The sequence below is a fragment of the Cebidichthys violaceus genome, unplaced genomic scaffold (genome assembly GCF_023349555.1).
Source record: "Cebidichthys violaceus isolate CVI_PGR_0920_01 unplaced genomic scaffold, fCebVio1.0.p SCAF_1, whole genome shotgun sequence".
NCBI classification, from domain to species: Eukaryota; Metazoa; Chordata; class Actinopteri; order Perciformes; family Stichaeidae; genus Cebidichthys; species Cebidichthys violaceus.
This window is the reverse complement of record NW_027176262.1, coordinates 19,152,439-19,170,075: the sequence shown is the minus strand read 5'-3', so window position 1 is coordinate 19,170,075 and position 17,637 is coordinate 19,152,439. Positions and strand designations below refer to the sequence as shown.

The following is a 17,637-nucleotide window of genomic DNA, read 5'->3' as shown; positions in this document are numbered from 1 at the left end:
GAACTACAACTTCTTCCACCAGTCTTATGGATGTTGTATGTCAGTGGTGTACTCACAGTCCAGCGCAGCATGATCTGTGTGTCACTGATGGCGTCTGTAGATGAGATGTGAGGTCCGACCACAGGACGGTCTGCGATACGCGGGCTGGCTTGTGGCACCTGGTACGGCTTCGAGGGAATGCTGTGAGGACTCTCGCCGTACATGTTCATGGCTACCACGCGAAACTTGTAGGAGGAACCTGAGAGAGAAAAGCAATGATTGGGGCAATGTCACAGTGCAGTGGTGCTGAGCGATGACTTTTCATCCCGTGGCATCGATCAATAAATTAAATCCAGCCATGATGATACCCAATTCTGCTGTCCTTGTTGATTCATTTTAGCCTTAGTACTTAAGTTTAGAAAGGTATTAGTGTTAAATCCTTTTTATTAAACATCCTGTCTATTTTATTACATTATAGCTTTATTTGATATGTTCTGTACTTTTAACACAGTCATAACCAGGCTGCAAAAACAACATTATTGTTGTGTCAAAAACAATGATTACATGCTTAATAGTTGGGCCTATATTTGTCCGTCACTAATAAATAAACTAAAACTGTCAAATATCAGCTGGTTGGATGAGTCACTATACAGCAGTGAAACAAAAAATAAAGACAAGACAGATAAGCAAACTAGTCACACACAGGACTCGACATAAACAGTTGCCAGGTCGCTATTTAGAACCATTTTGAGAAAATGGCAACCAATTCTAGGCCGTTGGCTTCCATCAGTGGCAACCACTTTCCAACATATAAAAGACGGGGGCTGCTGATAGCAAAAAGTACTCCCCATAATAAATACATTTTAATTATTGGCTACGTTAGTGATATTTAAATAGTGCAGTTACAGTCAGAACGGGAACCAGACAATGTATAACTGCGTATCTTAATTACTTAAAATATAAGTGACTAAAGCTTTTTTTAAATAATTTTGGCAAATAAAAGCTTGACAGCTTGGCAACCATTTTTAAAAGTTAAATGTTGAGCCTTGCATATAGCAGCATATGATGATTTTAGATCAAGAAACCCTTATCTGGGCAGAGGAATCATGTCATGCTTCACTGGACTGTAGAGAAACTTTTGGAACCATGTGAAAGCTCACCAGGCTCCAGATTGCGAACTTCCACAGACAGCTTGAGAGGTGAGATGTTATCCGCAGCCACAACCCACTCTGCGCTGCGGCCGCGTCTGTACTCCACACGGAAAGCTGTGATCGGAGACCCACCATTGGCTCTCGGGATCCAGGTGACATACACCGAACTTTCAGTCGCCATGGAGATTGTGGGGCGGTCGGGGGCCTCGGGTACTGGGAGAGAAACAAATAAGGAATAACCCTTTGAGTCGTGCAAACTTCTGCGAATCCAATGAAAAACACACAGAGAGAACTGGCAAGCGTGATGACTGCATCCCAACTCATGTGAGGATGGAACAAGTTCACAGAAAAAGAAAAAAAAAAAAAAAAAAGACGGCATGACGTGGAGGAATGTGTACTTACTGCCTGGGCTCTTAGCCACAAACTTAGAGAGGGCAGAAAAGAGTAAGAGAGAGATAGAGAGAGAAAAAGAAAGAAAGGAGGGTTAGTGAAAAGACCAATGTGAGTTACTGCTTGTAATGCCAGTATACATGCACGAACACAGATCTGACCAAAAAGCCGTGTGCAATCTCACAGCTTTCTGCTTACAGCGTCTTTCATTCAAAGAGTCATTACAGGGTGTCAACTATCGTGTCACTGTTTGTACTCCAAGGCACAAAGAAACAAAGCAGACCACATCTGAACATTAAACCCTGAGGTCTATTCAACACGGTCCAGTCATGAACTCCACAATAACCTACTCGTCAGAAAGCCCCATAACTTCCTCAGAAACATCCCGTGATCATTGTCTGCTCACAGTCCAGCAGCTGCAGCGACAGAACAGGACTTCGCAGACCTACCTCTGTCGTGTATGACGACACCAAAGTGTGTGTTGGTGGTTTTGTCCTCTGGAGCTTTAGGGGGCATCGAGATGACAGGAGGCTTGGACGGATTCTTGTTGGAGGTGGTGGTCTTCTCTGAGAGAGGAGGAAGAAAATCAGGTAAGAAAAACAAGGCCCAACAACTCTTCAGGGCTATCAGTTCCACCAAAAGCACGTGGAGCTGAACTTTCCTCCTGGTTTGCGGAGCTGTTTTTTTTTTTTAATCGGGGTGGGTTTGAGGTTTCCACTCGACAACGCTGCAGTTACGCTGTGTTGTGGCTCGGACAAGTGTGCGATGTGAATGCGTATCCAGTTCAACACTTTTCAGGAACAGAAGCATTGTGTAAAGAACAATCATTTTGTAGTTTATACATTTCTAAACATGGCCGTAGCTATCACTGACAATACCAAGAACATGTCCTCATTATTGCTTTTGGATATTTGAGGTTTTTACTTCTATACATTTAAGGTTTTCATGTTTATGTGTATTTGAGGTTTTTTATTTTCATACATTTGGTGGCTTTTAAAGGCTGATTTAGATTTTTTTTTATTTGACTGTAGGCAAATATTATATAAAAACATTATATTTAGATTAATTATTGCACACATAAAACACAGTTAAATGAATAAATGCCATTTAGACCAAAAGAAATGACCTTATTGGGGATACGTCAGATGTTTCTTAGCGAGGTGCCGTTGTTCTGGTGCGTTCTGAATCTGGACACAAGAGTCTGGTTTTGGACTGGTTGGTATTTTCTTGGTCCAAGACCATTTTGTAAAGGAACCACCCTTAGGATGCAATCATATCTGTGGTTTCTGGCAGTAGTTTACATATTTCTGACCAGGGGACATATTGTCAACCCTGCTGTGGTATAACATTATTATTTTTGGAACATTTGCGGTTGTTCTTGTTTCTAATTGTCTCAAAAACACAACAAACTTTCTTGAAGTCATTCATTATGATTATGATACTGATCATTATGATTGTACTGAGGATTACGAATGGACAAGGTGGTGAAGGTATTCATTTAAAGGAATAATCCACCGTCGGATACAGTGTATGGTTGTGTATAATACATTTTTAAATCATTCAGCAGTCATTTAGTGACAAAGTGTCATCATCTTATGTTTTGGTGTATTCACTTATCCTCAACCTGTCTCATCTGCTTCTACTTCAGTTATTAACATTCCTCAGTCCACAGAAACTCTAAACCATTTTAATTTTGCCAGGTGCTTGAGCCAAAAGTTAGCTTTGTTGAAAATACTTCATTGTGCTTTCTCCTCAGAGATTGTATGGTTTTCTCTGAAGGTAGAAACACAAATATCACCCCAAAAGCTACAGTATATTCTCTTACACCCCTAACTCGAAAAGGCAATGTGCTCTGCATATTGTTTTTTTATTCTGATGAGACTGCTATCGCTCAAGAATGAAATGCAAGTTTCTGCTTCGCCTCTATTAAATTTCATCCTGAATGTCTGTTTAATATGTGTGCAAAATCTGGAGGTCAGACACAACCAGATGCTCTTAAACTCAGAAGAAATGACACCAAAACCTGACATTTACTGTTGATGTTTTAGGCAGCTGAAAATGTTCCTCTTTCTATCTTAGCTGTGTTGGAAAAGTGGTGATGTTGGGTCCAGTGGTCAGTTATTCCCACAATTACCACAAGAAACACTTAACAGCCTAACAGACAGTGGCATTGAAGTTACATTGCTATTAACAGTTGGTTCAAACAGCGTTTGAGTGTTTATTTTTTTTGTTGAGAGCCCGTGGTTAGACTGACCCTTGCCGGTACGGAAGGTGAGCATGGCTGGCTGGCCCTCGCCTGCTGAACTTCGAGCAACCATCAGCACCTCGTAGAGACTGGAGGCCTCTAGCTCTGACAGCCGCAGGGTCTTCTCACTGCCAGGGACACGAACTGTATGCCAGCTCCCCACCACTGTTCCCATTTCATCGACCTGACGCACACACAGATACGGACAGAAGACCACACACACACACACACACACACAGAGACAAATACAAACACATGACTAAAAATCACAGAGGGAAAAACAAAATCATCTGCAGGTCTACAATCCTTCACAGTCTCTTTCAGAGCATAAATAACGACAGGGAACGGCTTCAGAAGCAATCCCTGGGAGAATTATGTCACAATTTCCTACTCCAGCAAAACTGAGTCCGGCTGCCAACAAAGTCTTAACTTGTATCGCGGCAGTTTTATAGTTTTTTTAGAGTGAGCCTTTCACTAAAGCAAATACAAGATTTTAAACAGGAAATAACCAACCTTTCAGTCAGTCAAGGTCTTGGCCTTACCCTCTTTATTTAATAAACAAATTACATTCGACCATTCTCAGTTGGTTTAGGCAAAACACTTTAGGAAAAGGTTGAATGTTTGTGGTCAAAGTAAAATCTGTTTTCAAGACAATAGCAAGAAAGAAGTGAAACATGGCAGCGTGTATTTTTCCGCTCACCTTACGGTATTTGACAAAATAGGCGTTGATTGGACTCCCTCCATCCCGGCCCGACCTCCACTCCAGGTCGTATATGTCGGGCTTGTGAGTCTGAGGCGGACTGATGATGATCGGCGCCTCTGGAGTAGGACGGCCGCTACTCCTGTCCGCCGGCAGGTTGATCGTGTCGCCTTCTTCTTCGGTAAGGAAGCGCTCGTGGCCCTCGTCGCTCTGCATGGGGTGGAGCGACGGTGAAGCTTCCAGCGGCACACCAGCAGTGGAGCCCAGCTGTGGATCTGTCAGGGAGAGAAATCAAGGATTATTAAAATATAACAGGAGTTTAGTCTGATACACAAAACTTTGAACAAAGCTGGCATAAAAACTGTGAAAAAACTCCTTGTGGGAGAATGTTACTCCCACATATTCACAAAAACAGATTTTAGATTTCTGAAAGAAGACAAGAGCATTTTTTTAAGAAATGTCAACATTCTCAGGCAGCAGCTGAGACTTTTGGAAAGCTATTTAATTTCTGGGATTATGCAAAGAAAATACAATCAGATTGAGTTATGTTGCAATCATTAACGTCTGTCAGTGTTACATTAACACACATCTTTGTACATAATTACACATATTTTATATACACATTATTCTGTGAACCTTTGCACATTCCTGCACAATACTGTGCAGCTCTTCATGTTGTACAAATATTTTATTATTTTATTTAAGTTTTGTCACTTGTTATTTATGTTTCTTGACAGTTCCAGTACTTGCTTTTAGCTTTTATTTTCTGTTACTAGGTTTATTGTTATGCTCTAGAACAAGGCAGATTCCTTGTACGAAAAAACCTATTTGGCAACAAATCTGGTTCTGATTTCTTTTCAGCTCTAAAATGAAATATATTGTGCCACAATATATTCACCTTCACGGTGAGAAAGCAGCATGTAATGAAAACTGAAGCATGGCAACAAAGTTGCTCAGTCAGTGACTAACGCAGGTGGCCCTACATGTCTTTTAATCTACATAAAATAACAAGAAACACCTGGAATCTCTGCAGCACTACATAACCATGCTTTGTTTGTTTTTTTCATTAAATATTCGCCAGAGCCACAGTGGTCCACCTGGGTCATGCAAGCTGGGAGCCTTATTATGGCCGACACCGGTTTGGCAGAGCTCAGGTGGAATTTTTCACAGACATTTGGAGGACACTGACCACAACCAACAAGAACACTGTGAGCCACACCACTGAGGTCAAAGAGCACCATAATTGAATATTGACGCCTTAACAAGTGAGAAAGGAGGTTAAAGCAGCGAGGTTTGCCACAATGGCACAATGCAGGGTCCAGTTTTGGGCTGTTTTGTGTGAGGCACTGCCGGTTCTCTTTGTAAAACAAACAGGCCCAGAGCTGGTAACAGTAGACCTGATCCTGGGACTGTGGCCAGCTGCCACACATTCCACACACCAACCATTAAAATACCGGAGAGAATCAGACCCCAGTACTACAGCCAGTCCAACGCACTCTCCTGCGCGTTCCCTCTCTCTGCCCTCACCACAACTCTGACTCATAGCTTAGCCACAGCCAGGGCTCCTCCTCCTCCAAAACACTGATACAGGAGGAGGCAATTAAGGCCACGGCGTCCTCACCATCCTCATGGAGGGGAGTGATATCTTGAGTGAGTGCTGCTGCACCTGGACAGAGATACGCTGCCAGGTCCTTCCCAGAAAAAGGTCAGTCCATTAGAGATGAACACCTGGGAGAAAATGTGATAGTAAATCACGGAGGATTACCAGCAGAGACGAGAGCCTCAGTTTGGACAGAGCTCGGCTGGATGGAGGACGAGTGAATGTACTTTTTTTATATTTGTAACTGACTGCCTGGACCTCACAATAGCTCTGTCTTGGTGTGGTAGGTGTGATTAGGGCTGCAACTAATGATTATTTCCATTGACAACTTAAGGTTGATCAAACGTCAGAAAATTGTAAAAAAAAAAAAAAAAAAAAAAAAGTCTTCAGATTGCTTATTTCGCCAGACCAGCCTTCCAAAACCCCCAAATATTCAATGAGAAACAATATGTAAAAAACAAAACATATTAATGGATTATCAACCATTAAAGTGATCACATAGTGATTTCAGACCTTTTTGAGGCTGTAGATGGGCTGCTGGCTTTGACATGTGGGAGCAGAGGGGAAACAGCCAATCAAATGAAAGAACAAGGACGCCACATCTCCCCTGTGGTGCATCCCACTTAACGGATGAAAGCGGGGGGTCGTCATGGTGATGGAAACAACAACGCCAAACAGAAAACCCAATATCTTTCAGATTGCTCTCTGTGATGAGATACTAATAATAACACACTACTCACATTGATGAGATTGTTTACTTTGAATGCAAAGGGCATTAGATAAACACCGGCGCCTGGTACCTAAAAAGCAAACTGAACTCAGAGGAGGCAGTGTACGCCTCTGCTGGGCGTATGCAACTTATCAGTTTCATATTTTGTATACATCTGCAGCAAAAGATATTAACTCTCATTCTTCTTCCTGTAGTCTGTACATGGGGAGCAAATGTTTTGCAGTCAACCCGCCCGATCCAGAACGGGGGCCTGGTGCAGAGCGAGCGGCTGGGGAGCAAGAAGAGGAGAGGCTTGGGAGAGAGTGGAGGAGGAGGAGGAGGAGGCGGAGGAGGAGGGGGGAGCGTTGTGATGTGTTAATAAATAAAAGGCAGTTGTGTATGATGTTGACAGCTGGGTGGTCTGGTCCTCGTCATAACCCTTCACGGCTACTCCTTACATTCCAGTGTCCGGGGGCTTATCCCCGACGGCGTGCACAAAGCTCACTCTCACGCTCAAGCTCAGTTCAAGGCTCAGGAGGAGGGCGGCCTTGGCTAAGCCTCTCCTACCAGCCCTCAGAGACACACACACATTCACACTCAAAGAGCAAGGACTCCCTGCAGATACTGTATGTGCAGGCATACAGAGATCCCGCCTGGTGTGATGCCTTAACCCTTTCCAAACAATTTTTTGAAACAATTTTACAATTAATTGGCAATTCTCAAAAGGCTCCCTTTTGTATCTGTAAACTCTCTGCGAGGGCCCCAGTGTCAGCATACAAACTCACGTTGTTGGGTTAGTCATGACCTTACCGAACAGTGGCAATGAGGAACTGGATCCAGTTTAGGGTAATGTTGGGAATGGTAGGGTTGAATGACTTTTTTTTTAAATCATGGTTAAACTAATTTATCAAACAAAAAAGCCAAACATTCTCTGGTTCCTGCAAATTAAATGTGAGGTTCTCTTTTGATTTTCTGTGTTTTAAATCATTGTAATTTGCATATATTTGGGTTTCTGTCAGATGAAACAGGCAATTAGAAGATGTGAGGCATCCTTCACTATTTTCCGACATTTTATAGACAAATTTTATAGAAAATAAAAAGAATTTGACAGATTAATCAACAATGGAAATAACTCATAACCCCCTAAAAACTGACACAATCTTTGACATGTTGTCATTTGTTGCAGAGTGGGTTTGAGGCATTCAGTGGGTTAAAAGATTTATTAATCCCTAATAAAGCCGAGTTGAGATAGCTCCAAATTAAAGTCAAGCAACAGATTAGTTTAAGATGACTGATACATACCTGATTGCGTCGTAAGGATTCCAGATGACTGTGCCGAGCCAATCCCGTTGTCCAGCAGACACTGAAACAAGCCCTCATCCTGTGGTGTCACGTCTGTAATAACAAGTGAGGATCCAGAGATCTGGAAGCGGCGCGATGGGGTGATGGGGTTGGCATTGAACAGCCAGGTGACGTTTGGGGAAGGGTTTCCTGTCGCTACGCAGGTAAAACGAGTGGAGGAGCCATGAGCGACGAGCTGGTTGGTCAGGCCCTCCGCGATTGACATGGGCTCTGTGGAGGAGAGGAAGATTAACATCACCATGGGGTCTGCTGCAAACAACACCCACACCGCCAACACCCTTTCTTGCGATTTTCTTACCAAGAACATTCACAGTATAGTTAGCGCTGGTCACCGTTCCCTGCTTGGTCTCAGCAGCACAGGCGTAACTCCCTTCATCACTCCTCGCCACCGCAACAAAGGCCAGGTTGTTGTGCTGTCGTTGGTGAGAAGGCCCCGGTGTGACCTCCTTACCGTTCTTAAACCATTTGGCTGCTGGCGCAGGACTACCAGACACAATACACTCCAACGTCAGCGGCTGTGACTGCTGCACAGAAACAGTCCTTGGGGCGGTGGGGTAGACTATCCTCACTGAGGGGGAAGAGTCCGAATCTAAACAAACAAATGAACCACGTTAGCAGATGATAAGAGAACACACAGCTGAGATAGGAGAACTTCTGAATCTTAAATATATGTGATTAGCCTTACGTTTCACTGACAGCTTGGTACCATGAGACTGCATGACGGTTTCCCCAGTAAGAGGGTTGAATGCACCACATTTGTACATGCCCTGGTGCTGGTCTGAAACAGAGATAATCTGGAGGTTTCCAGACGGAAGCACTAAATAGTCATCTGAAAAGAGAAGGACACAACAGCATAAGTGATGGCACAGAGAACAATATCAAGGTATAGTGTGAGCGCTTCATTATGAGCGGGTGAACAATGGGGGGGTCACAAAGGATTTCTTCAATCACAGAACATGTGATTTTTACGGTGATATTAATAGTAAAGTAGTACATTTTCTAGAAATTCAATAAAGAAATAATTTATAGATAAAAAAATAACGTCTTTTTTCTAAATTCTATGAAGAAGAAAAAACCTGATGAATCATAAAAGATAATTACATGGATGCAAAAATAATCCTGCCCTTTGGTTTTCAACATTTCTAATACAACCAGAAATGACTTTAAAAAAAGAACAAAACAAACCTGTTGACACTTCTATCCGCTCCCCTCGTACTCTTAGTCTAGGAAGGGCTGGAGGGACGCTGTGTGGTAGAGGACACTCTATAAGAACAGAGCTGCCTTCCTGCACTGACAACGACCGCCGTCGGCCATCTTCATATTCTGATATTTCTGCAGTGACAGAGAAGAAGAGAACGCCTTCAGTTAACCTCACCTTCTGTGCAGAACATTGGACATTTAACATGAACCAGCGCAGTCAAGAACGAAAGCGAACAGGGCTACTTGAATGAGCTGTTTGTGTTGGATCACTTGGTTTGTTTATTGTTGCAGTGAGCGATTCTATTCATGTCTGACACAGTTCCAGATCAGGGTCAACCCCTTAGTGTAGTGTCCAACAGCAAGCAGCATCCCAGCAGGAACATAACACACTACACAGGAAAGCCCAAGGCTCATTAAGGATACCGGTCAAGAGGCATTTGGAAGGGTGCCCGAGTAAAAACTCCTACAGCTTCCTTCCCCTCAGCCACTCAGCAGCAGGCAGCCGAGGACAGGCATTCTTTCTAAGTGTTCAACACTCACAAAATGGCCTTCCCTTTTCTCAAGGCAACTTCCTCTTTTTTTCTTCCCCTCTGCTTTGAAGTGAGTAGAAGTATGCACAGAAGGCTAATTCTCTGTATCCGTACCTGCTATGGCCACACGCGCGTGGCGGCTTGCGATAGCCGGCCCATTGGCTAAGCGTGCCACACACTGATAGACGCCCACGTGGTTGGGCTTAAGGGAGGGGATGGTGAGGGAGCCCTCGTGGATCTCCACGCCAGGCAGGGTGTCCTGGTCCAGGGGACGGCCTCTGAAGCGCCAGGAAACCGCCGCTGATGGAGGACTCACTAAGCAGAGCAGACGAGCAACAGAGCCTTGACCCTGAACCAAGGAGGCAGGCTCAGAGCGGAAAGAGGGATATTGAGCTGGTGAGGAGACAAAACTTTCAGTCAGTCATTTTATTATAGGTGCTTGGTTACCCTAAATTAACATATGCAGATTTGTTTTTCCCACCATGAACAGTACGATGAAGGTGCAAGTATCTGTACATGTAGCCATGGAGTATTTTGTAGATGGGTTTTACAAAAATGAATGTATCTAGAAAGAACTGACTCTTATTGTTGTGTTGCTTTTGCCATAATAAGTCTAAAATATCTATTGTCAGTGAAAACCATGCGGCTAAAGCTGAGGTCTTCATCCTTTTTAGTGATTCGGTTTGACTTTCAGGAGGCGCCTGCTCTTGTTTTGCCTGCTGTGATGGTTATCATGCTATCTGCTTCTTTAACATTCTAGTGTACAACAGAATAGACCTACCCTAACACCAGAGGCCAGATGTATGAATGCACAAAAAACAATAGTATGTCCTTTCCTTACACATTAACTGGTATTTATAAAGAAAGGATGTGGAGTGAGAATGTGCGCACTTCACGCAGACTATGGTTTTAGCCGAGATACAGGTGCGGGTGAAATGAAGGAGGACATTGAAGTTAAGGGACGAGTAACATTGTTTTAAGGTTGTATGACAGTTTCAATGATTCCGCTTTACATTTCCAGGTGCATGGTGCATTTATAAACTTAACTTCTAATTATTTATGATGAACCCCTGCAAGTGATCTTTTCATTTGATCCTGAATTGTGAAGCACTTTGTAAAGTCTTACAACATCAACAGCGAAATATCCTTCTGATGTTGAATAATGATGATGATTGAGAATTTCCTGCATTGATGGTCTGCATACACGCGATGAATTAGTGGTATGCACGATACAAACAGCCACAGCTGTGCGTAATGACAGCTATTGGAGAACCTCACTGATGCAACACAGTGAAGTTGAAGGTCTTTGCTGTATTTTGTCATTGACAGGCACAGGTAGGGCTGGGGGATAATTCAATATGATAATTTATCGTCTTTTAATGGAATCATATTGCGAGAAAATCATATATTGAGATCCACAATTACGCCATCTAAATTGATAATAATTGTTAATAAGAATTAATAATAAGAATTATTTTAAGGGAATGATTTGAAGATCAGGTTTTGTTTTTACATCACAATTAACAGTATCACTCAGTTCAATGAGACTTCTTTTTTCTCTAATTTCACTTGAAACTGTTATGAACTTGCATTTTGCAATTAAGTTCTTAATTAAATGAGAAAATACTCTTCATTACTTTTAAAATACTTTTCATTTGTCAAGTACTTCACACAGGAGTTAAGAAAAATAGGCTTTACTATGTGATTTTATATAGACTATTTATTTCATTATTGAATTACCAGAAAACATGCTCTATCGAGATGAACATTGGTATCGAGATATGAAATTACCAATATCGTGATAGAAGATTAAGGCCATGTCGCCCAGCTCTAGGCACAAGTATCGATATACAGAGTATTTCTACATGCATTTGTACTGTGTGGAAAGAAGGCTTGTTTATGTGCGTTACAAAAGAGAATCAGGCATAAATGTGGCTTCATAAATCTGGCAAAAAGAATGCGTATGCATATTTCTTTCTTTGTGTGACACTACAAAGAGATTATGCGTCTAACCCGATATGTTTTGAAACAAAAAGAGGATCAAAATGACCACTTTAAAGCTGCAATCATTTTATTTTTGGCCACATTGGAGCAGGAAACTTAAAAAAAACACAACCCTAACACTTCCAGCAGACAGAGTCGTGTTTATGACCACTTGATGAATGCAAGTCCAATATTTACCCTCCGTTTTGCTAAAAAACAACTCCCTTGTTGCTGCTAAAAACATGCATGAAAGCTGCTAAGACATGAAGAGTTGGTGATCTTTATGCTGTCATCACTACGAGGGACACCTTACATTACATAATCATTTGCTCCATTGTTACTATAATCATAATGGTTTGTAGTATGAGCGATCCTTTTTTTGAAAGGGGATCACACCACATCCATCCATATTAAGCTGAAAGTAGGAACACCAACTTACACGAGCAGCCGATAAGCAGGGACTGGCTGAGACACAGCACAGTGGACAGGAGGACCCTTAGGCCACTGTCCATGGTGCACTTTGACCCCTGCCAGCAGCCGTGTTGCCCAACGCGCACGCCCTCGTCTGTTCAGCAAACCTGCAACACATAGAAGAGAGGAGAAACACATCAAACCAGAGCTCTGCATGAAAACGTGACAGCATCGGCATGAACAAAAGAAGAGGTGAGACAGAAATAAACGACATAACAAGCTGGAGGAGGATTTCAGAGGTGGATCTGAGCAGGGGGGGGGGGGGGATCTATTAGGTTCCAAATGAATCCTGTACGACAATCCTTCTAATCTTCACGACACATCCTCTTTACACACTCCTTGATCTCCACCTCCCACCCTCTCCTCTGACCCCTGTTCTCACCCACATCAGTGTCTCCACGGAGGCTGGAATGTCCAGTCTCTTTGCCCCCCTGCCTCTCTCTCCCACTGGGCCGCTGAGATCTCCCGCTAATGGAGTGGCCGTGGAGAGACTGTCGCCTCACTCTTAATATCACTCTCTTGTCACACTGTGTTGCTTCCTCATAGGTTCACTGTAGCCTGAAGTGCAGGTCCAGACACACTGGAGGGCACGTAATTAGGAGCATTCCTCTATCCTTTTCAACCCGACCCCCTCCGACAGCGGCACCTCCTCCTCCTTTTTCTAAGAGTAATCCGGGCAAGCTTTGATCCCAGGTTCCTGGTTGGTTACCAGGGTTTGAGCCTGAGGCCGGAGGAACAATGGCTGTCCAGCTGTGATATTCACACTGGCGCTTCGGTGGCTCGCAGACGTATAGCGGAAGGGCCGACCTGGGCTGAAGGGTTGGGTCAAATTAAAAGGATGATGTCTGGGGGGGATCGGTGAAGCTGAACAGGTCTCCAACCTTCATTCTGTAACATAAACATTGTTTCATCTGCTCGACGCTCAAGCAGGTCAATTTGTTTAGCCTCCTGTCAAGGCTGCAGTACGGCTCGGAAACACCAGTAGGTAACCGTTTTGAATAGGGCTGCAATGAACGATTATCCTTTTCTGTCAAGAAACGGATCAAATTATGAAGCAGTAAAGCGGTAAAGCAAAGCTTCTGCTTGCTAAATGGCGTGAACACTTATTCATCTATCATAAACATTTTCTATGGATTGTTTGTTCCTCTATGACCTCACCAATGAGACACAGATTCTCTCTCTCTCTCTCTCTCTCTCTCTCTCTCTCTCTCTCTCTCTCTCTCTCTCTCTCTGAGGCAGGAAATAATAAACTCTCCCAGCTCCTGGCTCACGCCCCCTGCTCACCCTGAGGTCAAAGGTCAGGGAGCAAAGAGAGAGGGTGGACCAGCGGGTGTCTGGTGGCCCTGGACCAGCCCCCAGAGGTCACCTCCAGCTCTTTCTGTTTTTACACACATTACCAAACAGCCAAAACAAAACAGGTGGAAGAGTGCTAAAAAGAAACATTAAAAACTGGCAACAATCATGCCTTCTCAACAACAATGAACAATCTGTAATTTTGAGTTTAGGATTGAAAATAATACATTATGTGCCGTACGCTCTGCATTTCAGGCTCCAGTTTGATATGAGCACGCTCATTCGAGCAGATCAAACCCACATCTTGCAGGGTAGCGTTTCTCCATCCCACGAGTTGCAACAGGCCCTGCACACTGCCCCCATGTCAATCGGTGGAAACTATCTTTCTCCCTCTGCCGGAATAATGATATATAATTACAATAACAACAACAGCGCTACATAAAATGCACAGCCAAGCGCATGCACCTTGGCACAAGGTATGATGAGAAACCGGAGCTGACTCTGCAACTCCCTCTCTCTTTCATCCACCTTTCTATCTCTTCTTACTTTAACCAGTTACTTCCTCCCAGTGGGCGTAGCAGTTGGGCACCAAAGTCCTGACTGGGTGCCCTTGTGTAAACACACATACAGCTGCTTATCTGGCCCACCAATCTGGCTCAACGAGGAAACACAGGGGCATCATTCCTGCTTCTTATCAGTTTGGCTTTCCGCTGACATCCGCCCCCATCAAGCCGCCTCAGTGGAGACAGACACCGTGAGGATATCTTGTGTCCCTCATCACAGAGTCGTCCCGATGCTGGCAGCACCTTATGCATGGAAAGGCAAGTCCCGCTTCCTCCTGAGCAGACGCCCAGAGAAAAGCTGGAGCGGCCCTTTGACAGACGGGAAGTCTCTGTCAAATGAAGTCTGATCGGCCTGAGAGTCGTCTCCTCTGGTCCGGTGTTGATCTGCGGCCAGCCCACTCCCTCTCTGCTCCCTTCTCAAAACTCCAGACTACACTAGTTAAATGAGAAGAAAAAATTTCCTCCTATCCTAAATCTGATCTTTTCTTACCCTACTGTTTTTGCACTTATATTGTAGATGCATTGCCATTCTCAAGGCGGGATCGAAAGCTATAAATTGAAGAGACATCCAGCATACAAACAGACTCTGCACTGTTGAAAGCTGATATACAGACACAGGGACAGTTTATGAAAAGAAATGAGGTTAGTGTCAGTGGGTTCAAGTGGAAAAGTTCCTTTTTTTTTGGGTGTGGGGGTTGACCCATGTCTGTTTGGGAAATGTTTGACTGACACCTGGCTTAAGTGTGTGAAAGTGAGAAAAAACAGCAGCAGTCTTCTTAGGCAGCTTTTGTCCCTCTTTTAGTTGTTGTAACCTAGCTTTCTATATTTTTTGTAGTTTAGCTTTCACGCTCCCTTCCACAGAAATTCATAGTAGAGATGTACTGTTGAGAGGCAGGACCTTTACTTATCCATCTTGGAAGAAATACAAAACTCAAACGCCATATACCCCCTGGTAGGACAAGAGGAATCCCTGGTGATGACACTGGAGAAAATAAACACACTGACAGGCTGCCCTCGGGGAAGGGAAAGGGGTTTGAGTGTGTGTGTGTGTGTGTGTGTGTGTGTGTGTGTGTGTGTGTAGGGGGGGTTAGCACCTGCACTTCTTTCTGGCCTCCACTCTGCAGGAACTACTTAAAGCCCCATCTGCCCGCATGTGGGGCTAGCCCATATCCCTGTCATATTGGGTAAACAGGGACAAAAGCAACGCAGCGGAGCATCAAAGACCTGGAGGGAAGAACAGGTCACAACTGGTGCTGCTGACTGAGGTAGGGGCCCGGCCTCTCCGCTTCACAAGACTGCACAGTTGAATAAAAGTCAACGGCACACATCATCAAGCAGCTCCGACGCTGATTGGATAACAGGGAGCAATCCTGGCTGCTCCAGAAAGAGTGGCTTATATATCCAATACATCAGAAAGGTTTATCTCCAAAAACAAGAGAATTGTAATGAACTGAACGAAGAGTTACAAATTAAGACGTTCAGGCTGAGGGAGCAGCGCGGTGTCTGAGAAGGAGCAATTCTTTTCTGGTATGATGGTCTAATCTGACCTGTGCGCTGAGGCTGATTCACATGCTATACCCCAAACCTGTCTGCACTCGCCCCACATCTCACGGACAGAAGATCTGCAGCGCACACATTCCTCAGCTCCACAGACAGAGAAAGAGGGAGACGGACACACAGAAAGAGAAAGAGGCAGAGAAAGACACACACACACACACACACACTCACAGAGTAGGGAGATACATTCAAAACAAGAAGATGAGAGGCAATACAGGGGGGGGGGGGGGGGGAGCATACGAGAGAAAATAGACAGAACAGCTCTCCGGGAAGGGGGTAAAAGGAGACGGGGGTAAAAAGAGGTGAAACATTCTCTGGGAGGTGAAAAGTTGCCAAGCCCCGACTCATTTCTCCTCCCTCTTTATTTGGCTCAGAGATAGACTTACAGATAATGGCTGCGCTCGCATCCACGTCTGCCAAAACTGATTGATGATTCAGCCTAACTACATTCAGCTCGGCCCAAAAACTCGGGAAGAGTCTCCCGAGAGAAGAGACTCTAGGAGACCATTATGGGCTTCTTCTGTTGGTCTGGGGGAGCCCACTGAGGCAGCCCGGGGCCACAGAGGAAACTAATGAGTGGAAACACTGGGCCTCTGGTATGGCCTAACTCTGTCTGATTAAAGACTAAGACAGACTAAGAGAAGGAGAGTGAGCTAAAGAAGACGAGAGAAAGAGAGACATGATTTGGAATCAAATAAGGGAATTAGGAGGGAAGAGAAGAGGGTCCTTGTTGTTTAAGAATGAGAAAATGACATTCAAAGGGTTTAGACTGTCATTGTCTGATCCTGACATCCAGCAGAAAGTTAAAGCAAGTCTCCTCAATAAGTCCACTAAACTGAGTGCGACTGCAGAAGACAAATGAGATACATCTTCATGGACAGTGTGCTTTTCAGACAGTGCTGTCTTGCTGTGCGTGTCTGCAGGAGGATGGAGTACCAGCGGTCCGGGAGGTGCAGGGTAACAGCAGGGCCAAGCGGGTCCCAGAACCTGGAGACGCCACAGCCCTGACAACATGGCCGTGGTGTGGGATCAGAAGAGAGGTGGAATGAAAGGAGAGGCCCCCGGGGATCAGACAGTCACATCCCACAATGCCCTGTTTACCAAGGACACACACCCACCCCTCCCCTTCACCCCCCCCCCCAACATCTCCGTTCACCAAAGCCCAACCCTCCCAAAGTGCCAGGGCCGGGACCTGGGAGACAGCGCTAATTCTGCCCCGAGGCTTGTTGGCCGAGGACACAAACAGAGGGCTGAGAGGGGAGAGAAAGGGAGGGAGGTAGAAAGACTGAGACAGAGGGGAGAGAGAGTGGGGACTGAATGGTACAGTATGTAAGACCCATCTTAATTGGAGATTGTTCTGCGATGCCTTGTTTTTCCTGGGAATATGTGAGGGGGAGGGACAGGAGGGTGGGGAGGTACGGTTGTTTCCCAAGGTCCTGAACAGCGGGATTAACCACAGGGGCGAAACTCAATAGCGGCCTCGGACACTGGAAACAGATCCCCGGGTATCGCCACCATACAAGGCCACCTCGAGACCTTTTGCAAAGCGCATGTAACTAACAACCATTCCCCATTGTCGGAGCTCTCTGGGCCCTTCCGGCTGATTTCACAGGCCTTTCAGCCCACAGGGGAACGTCTGCTCAGACGAAAAGGTAATTCTGATGGAAAGGAGGAATGCACAAGAAGGCCGTCTTGCCCGCAGGCAGCACTGATCTCCAACATGTGCCAAGAGTCTGATTCATCACGCCAGGCGAGAGGGGAGCTGGGATTGTGCAGCCGTGGCACCGAAGCAGAGGAGGCCACAGATTCACATTCCTCAATATCAGCCTTGATTAGAGAGATGATGGGAAAATACGTTAATGCAGGGGAGGGAAAGAATGATCACTTGCCAAAGGCCTCGAAAA

At 44.7% G+C, this 17,637-nt stretch overlaps 1 protein-coding gene across 1 annotated transcript in view; it reads right to left on the bottom strand.

Moving 5' to 3' along the window:
• The window catches only part of cdon (cell adhesion associated, oncogene regulated), a 34,143-nt gene that overhangs the window by 8,245 nt on the left and 8,261 nt on the right, over positions 1 to 17,637 (bottom strand). Inside the window, exons 2-12 of the mRNA XM_068713902.1 lie at positions 12,289 to 12,427; positions 9,981 to 10,259; positions 9,322 to 9,468; positions 8,822 to 8,965; positions 8,435 to 8,725; positions 8,077 to 8,346; positions 4,466 to 4,740; positions 3,775 to 3,949; positions 1,970 to 2,086; positions 1,140 to 1,343; positions 57 to 238 (exon numbers count right to left, since the gene is read on the bottom strand). Of these exons, the coding sequence (XP_068570003.1) occupies positions 57 to 238; positions 1,140 to 1,343; positions 1,970 to 2,086; positions 3,775 to 3,949; positions 4,466 to 4,740; positions 8,077 to 8,346; positions 8,435 to 8,725; positions 8,822 to 8,965; positions 9,322 to 9,468; positions 9,981 to 10,259; positions 12,289 to 12,361 (2,157 nt within the window). The 5' untranslated portion in view covers positions 12,362 to 12,427. The remainder of the gene's footprint in view (positions 1 to 56; positions 239 to 1,139; positions 1,344 to 1,969; positions 2,087 to 3,774; positions 3,950 to 4,465; positions 4,741 to 8,076; positions 8,347 to 8,434; positions 8,726 to 8,821; positions 8,966 to 9,321; positions 9,469 to 9,980; positions 10,260 to 12,288; positions 12,428 to 17,637) is intronic.